At 45.5% G+C, this 6000-nt stretch overlaps 1 protein-coding gene across 25 annotated transcripts in view; it reads left to right on the forward strand.

Moving 5' to 3' along the window:
• The window catches only part of LRRFIP1 (LRR binding FLII interacting protein 1), a 159253-nt gene that overhangs the window by 90942 nt on the left and 62311 nt on the right, over positions 1-6000 (forward strand). For 15 of the 25 annotated variants that reach the window (XM_040231867.1, XM_040231871.1, XM_040231865.1 and 12 more), the window contains exon 3: positions 2365-2382. The exons of the other annotated variants lie outside the window; for them this stretch is intronic. In XM_040231867.1, coding sequence (XP_040087801.1) covers positions 2365-2382 — 18 coding nt within the window. The remainder of the gene's footprint in view (positions 1-2364; positions 2383-6000) is intronic. 25 annotated transcript variants of the gene reach the window in all.

Genomic DNA, 6000 nt, shown 5'->3' on the forward strand with positions numbered 1-6000 from the left:
TCACACCAAGGACAGCTTCGCTCGCCTAAATCCAGCGTCCTTGGGGCAGGAGAGCATTGCCAGGGACCGTTTCTGTCGACTTCCTCAACTAAGGGATTTGGAAGGTTTAAGATAAAACACATGGTTATGTATTAATAGTCAAAGCGGACTGGGGTGGGGCAGGGGGTTGGCAGGGACCTCCTGGAGCCCCCCGGCGAGTGGCGGTGCTGGGACTGGGTGCCCTCACCCTCTGGAACAGGGTCTCTCCGGGTTTTATTGACAGATGAAGAAAGCAGGCCTTAATTAGACAGTTAATTAGAAGCTGCAAAGGTGGCCGAGCCAAGATTCAAACCTAGAACCGAAAAAGCTGCAGAGCCTGTAATCCTCACCCTCTGCCTCCAAAGCAGGCATGTCATCACCGGTGAAAACAAAGGGCCTCGCCAGTGTGTTGACCTTGGGATTAACACCAGCAGGGCGCACACTGGCTCTCATGCAGCACAGGAGTGCAAACACCCACATAATCCTCAGCGGTTCACAAGTAGAAGCACACCTTGAAAAACCAGTTTTTTTTCCTTGGTGCTGATTCAAGGCACATCATGGGAACAGACCATGGTGTCCGCCCGTGTGTTACAGAGACACGAACGGCAGCTGTTGGTCTGGCTGATTCTTAATGTGACCCAAGCCCAGGGCTGGGGGGTGTGCACAGGTGTGCCCACAGTGTGTGCCCATCTGGAGAGAGGAGGCAGATGGCTTTCAGGTTTGGGGCCATACTTTTAGTAGCAGGGATGGCATGGAGGCATACTCCTGGGTCTCCCCTTCGCATATCACGTCTCTGGGCCTGCCTATAATTAGATCCAGCCCCACAATCTGTGTTACACAATCTAACAGCCCGGAGCACTGGCATTTTAAGTTGTTGATGAAGTGGAAATGAATATGCTTTGGAGACCCATGTTTAACCTGTAGCGTTGGTATTTCAGTATAAAAATTGAGAAACGCGACCCCTCTTTCCGTGTGGTGGTGAGCTACCACACCACTGCTTCTGAGCAGGGCCAAGGCCTTCCTTGACACGGAGGTGGGCTTGGCGGCAGGCGGACGGAGCCTGTGAATGCCTGGAGAGCAGTGAAGTCCCTGGAAGCTCATGAGAGCAGGAAGCTGACGACACCACTGGAGGGTGTCGGAGGTGGGTGGTGGCTGAAGCCACGCTGGTGCCTGGGCCCCTCCAAGGCCAGCATGGAGAGTGCACACAGAGGAAAGGTGAGCCGAGTGTCCCCACCCCGTCAGCAAGACCCAGCAGACCCTGAGGACACGGGGGCTGGGAGCAGGCTGGCCATCCATCCAGGTCGCAGCCCCAGCCTTGCAGCCAAATGGTTCAGATGTTCTCTTGACCCCTGTGGATGCTGAGAACTGACTGCGTGGCTATGCTTTGGGGCTGTCTCAGAGGGCTATGAGCTCCTTCTTAATGGATTTATTAGGGAGAACATGCAGATGTTCTTTGGGAAATCTGAGTGAAACTTTAAGAGCCTAAACTAATGGGAAAACAAACTCTGGTGTGATGACCAGGAGATCTGATGATCAGGGCATGTCTCTTGTTACTGACCTGATCAACATTCTATTGGAGACTAACGTTTAATGTAGTACAGGTGTTGGATACATTGATATCTGCTCACCTGTAGGACTAGAAGCGTGGAGTCTGAAGTCTTACAGCTGTAGCAATGCCTTGGACCATGCCTCACTAGTTTTGTTGGATGAATGAAGAATGAATGAATGATTGAGTGATAGAATAGGCATCTCAGTCTTACCTAGGGATTACTGCAAAATTAGGAGAAACCTCGAGCAAACTAGGATGTCCCGGTATGATAATAAGCGTTTCAAAATTTGTTTCAGTTATACCCTCGTGATTTGTCTGTTTGGCTGAAGTTTTCCTGATCTGTATCTGCATGAATCCGAACATGAAAGAATGTTTCTTAACTCTCTGTGAATTTGACCAGCTGACTTTCCAATTAAATTTCTGCACTTCTTTGCTACATTTTGGTCATGTGAAAAGAAATTTTATATTGAGGATGAAGTTCTTCTTCCCATTAGTGGTATTAGTTAACACAAACTTTTGCATTAGACTAATAGCAGGATTCTCATAGACTTGTGTGGACGTGCCTATATTTCACCAACGTAACTAAAATAGAGTGTAAGATCTGTTATGAAATTACTGATTATTTCAGTGAGACTACAAGAGAGTTTTCTTCATTCCCATTTTACCAGTTTTTGCTTTGTTTCAATATGGCTTTTATTCATATTTCTAGGTCCTTATAGAACCTTTCTTTCTGATTTTTCTACTTCTGTAATTGGATTTTGTATTTCTTTCCCGATTTCTTTTGCCCTTCTCTGAAGATCTATCAGGTTCAAAAGGTAGGCTCTTCCATATTTATTTTCTGATTTGCATGCACTCTTTTTCCCTTGCCAAGGACCTGGTCACCTTTCAGAAATAATGCCTTTGATTGAGAACTCACTAAAGTTCCTACTGCTTCTTTTACTGTCATATTTGCGAGTTGGTTTGAGCACGAACGCTTAGGGGTTCACGTTAGCCCCCATGAAAAGCAGCCGTCAGCACACATTTCTATCTCTATTTTTCTCAAGAAATTGGAAAATTGTTTCTTTAAGAAAAAAATTAACTCTAAGACAAAATAAAATCACACTTCAGAGTCTGGAAAACCATTTAGAATCAGACATTTGAAAAGAAAGAGCACCCTTGCATGTAATTTTATTATTAATAAGTAAGTGTTGAAAATTTCAGTACATATTACCATACAATGAGATGATTACATACTGAATTAAAACTGAGTAAAAAAGGAAAATGATGGTATAACAATGAAACCCAGTAGCTTAAAACAAACCTGCCTGCCATCCCTAGTATTCAGATTGCTAACATGCATCTCTGTTTTCTAAGGGTATTTTGTAAAGGCAGTGAGGTTTAGAAATAAATGCGCTGAGCTGTCCCAACACAGAAAATAAGAACAGCCAGTTCAGTGACTCCTGATCCAGCAATAATGAAGGAAGGTGCGAATGGTTCCCTGAGAATTTATAGAAAAGTGTTTACAGGGAGTCTTTCCCATAAACGAATTGAAATAATTTCTTGTTTACAAACATATTTAGTTTATAAAGAAGAGTTATCGTTGTCTTTGAGAGCAGCTAAGAAAATCAAAACAAGGTGGCCTAATCTCATGGGTTAGAAAATGCAAGCCCTTTAAACACAGAACATCAGTACGTTTAAATTTCCAGAGGCTCCAGCTCCTGGTGCTGCTGTCTGGTTAGACCCCAACCCGGAGCCACTTCTGACTTCTTTAGAATCATAACCTTCTCTGGAGAGTCTGTTGCTAAGTCACTTCAGTCGTGTCTGACTCTGTGCGACCCCATAGACGGCAGCCCACCAGGCTCCGCCGTCCCTGGGATTCTCCAGGCTGGAGAGTCTGAATTGCCTCAAATAGAAATTTCCCCAATTTCCATTTGGTATTCTTCAATGAAAATGCCCGTTCACCAGGATTTAGAGTTCTAAGAAGTGTACACCAGACAAACAAAATGAGTAACATCTCCGTTTCCTTCTGCATTTGTCTCCTCAGCCTTCACTAGCCCTCTGGGAGCCACCTGGCACTTTATAAGAATATTAAATGCAGTGTTAATTTTGAAAAAAATAATAAAATTGTTTCTGGATTCCTTTACCAGGTGCAGTTCCAAATTGCCTTTCCCCCTGCCCCCCTCACTCTGCATAAATATTATCCCCCAAAGTGTCAAGAAACCAGTTAAGAAGGTGCCAGGATCTAGTTGAACTTTGTTAGTTTTTGCAGAGTCCACTTGGAACTGTATACTGAGGCTAGAGTTCCAAACCACACATAGAGAATCCAGGTCAGAATTTCACAGGCGAAAGGCAAGGCTGGGAACCATCATGGTAACCGACAGAATCGGACACAGTCAACTAAAACCTAGCAAGGGACTCCTCTCCAGTCGTTTCTACTTGACTCACTCCCATCTGGTGCTGGATCAAGAACATCTCCTCCTCACTACCAGGGATACGCTGTTAGAATCTTGTCAGGTGGTCGTGTCTGCACACCGTATAGGCGTCCCAGGTGGCCCTTAATGGTAAAGAACCCACTTGCCAATGCAGGAAATACAAGAGGCCTGGGTTCGAGCCCTGGGTCGGGAAGACCCCCTGGAGGAGGGCACAGCAGCCCACTCCAGTGTTCTTGCCTGGAGAATCCCATGGACAGAGGAGCCTGGAGGGCTACAGTCCACGGGGTCACAAAGAGTCGGACACGACTGAGGCGACTTAGCACGGCACGCACAGCCAGCACACACAACTAAAGGGAGCTCGGGGGCCCCCACGGAAAAGCAGATGTCCACGATTATCACCGAGATGTGAGCCGGGGCGCGGGAGGAGGAGGCAGTAAGGCTTGCTGCCAGCCCGCGGGCTGTCTCCATCAGGTTCTCGTGTTGAATCAAAGCTGTTTCTGAAAGCCGAGCACGTGTGCGCCCGCCTGGCTCTCGCTTCCCTCTGCACGGCTCACCGGCTCCTCACAGCCTACGTGTGCGGTGTTGTGCCCTTTCTAGAGTTTGCTGTGCCGCCCCTGCTACTAACACCAGGACGGCTCCTTAACCGCGCTCTGCCAGGGGTGTCCTCTCCCCACGGATGGCTTGGAAGCATAGCTAGAGTTACCGCAGCTGTTTATAAGGCCACCTGTGAACTCAACGGAAGATTTTAAATACGGGTTCTTATTTGTGTCCTAAAAAGTGCAACAGGTAGAATGCGGTATTTGATATGGGTATAGAATTGGCCAAAAAGGAAAAGATGGAAATAGAAAAACGGATAACGCAGACCTCTTTTGGAATTTACTTTTTGTCAGTTTCTATAGGCCCATTCCTTTTTAACAGCCACATTTTCTATCTTTGTAGTCAAGGCATGAGATAAAGGAGGGTTGATGGATCGAACTTTTTATACCTGGAGTTTGACAGTGAAAGTGGGGCTAGTATGAATTGAACGCAAAATAGCTTTAAGCTGTTGTGTTTAATTTACGCTGCTGTGTTTGACTTATGCTGTTGTTGAAGCATGACTGTGGGAAGTATTCCCTTTTATTTCCCTTCTCAATTTATAGTCTAAGGTAAGGAACTTACTGAAAAGTGTTTGGCTCATGTGCTTTAGCTGCTCAGGTTCTATATTGGTTGAATTTTTAAAACACTGGTAAGTTCTCTCCTAATTTTCTTCTTCAAGTTTTCTACTTACCACCATTCCTAAGAGAAAGGGGCGAGACCACTGAAGAGCCATGTTTTAAATCTGGCCAACTTTCAAAATAAACAGAAACTAAACCAAATATAAAACCAAACGTGACAGCAGCAGCCTGTTTGGGTCGTTGTACAACTTCAAGTGCAGCCGTGCACTGCTCACACGCAGTTTTTTCCCTCTGACTTTAAGTTTTTCGTGTGCAAAAGGAAAATTATCTCTGTGTTATATGATACGGAGGTTTACATGGTAGTTTCTTGGTTTTCTTATTGGAAATCAAGGGAAAAGTGAGAAGAGCAAAGCCCCTTTTTTTAAGACTCCACCGGGCTTCCCACCTAAATTAGGATTGCTGTATTTTGGTGACAGTATAGCCATCCTGAATCTGCTTTTGTAATTCTAACTTGGGCAGTTGCTAAATAGATAGGCGAGGCGAAAGCATGGAGATATTGGCTAAAGAAAAAGCCAAACAGGTGTTTGTTTGTTTGTTTTTCCCTGTATCAAAACCCCTTCTACAACAGGCTGCTTGGCCATCTTGCCATTAGCAGCATATGATAAAGACGTCCACAGCCCAGAAATTCTCGAGGGCCTAAATTTAGCATAGATATCAGATGGCTGGAGCAAGTGTATCAGAAATCTAGGGGTCAGGACATCCTTTCTGCCCCTTGCCTCTGGTTTTCTCATCCCTGTTGTAGCAACACAGAAATGGCTCTCCAGTTTGGCTTCTCTTAAACAGGGATCGAAAAGAGCCGGACATGCTG

This window comes from Oryx dammah, unplaced genomic scaffold, assembly GCF_014754425.2.
Source record: "Oryx dammah isolate SB20612 unplaced genomic scaffold, SCBI_Odam_1.1 HiC_scaffold_28, whole genome shotgun sequence".
Classification (NCBI taxonomy): Eukaryota; Metazoa; Chordata; class Mammalia; order Artiodactyla; family Bovidae; genus Oryx; species Oryx dammah.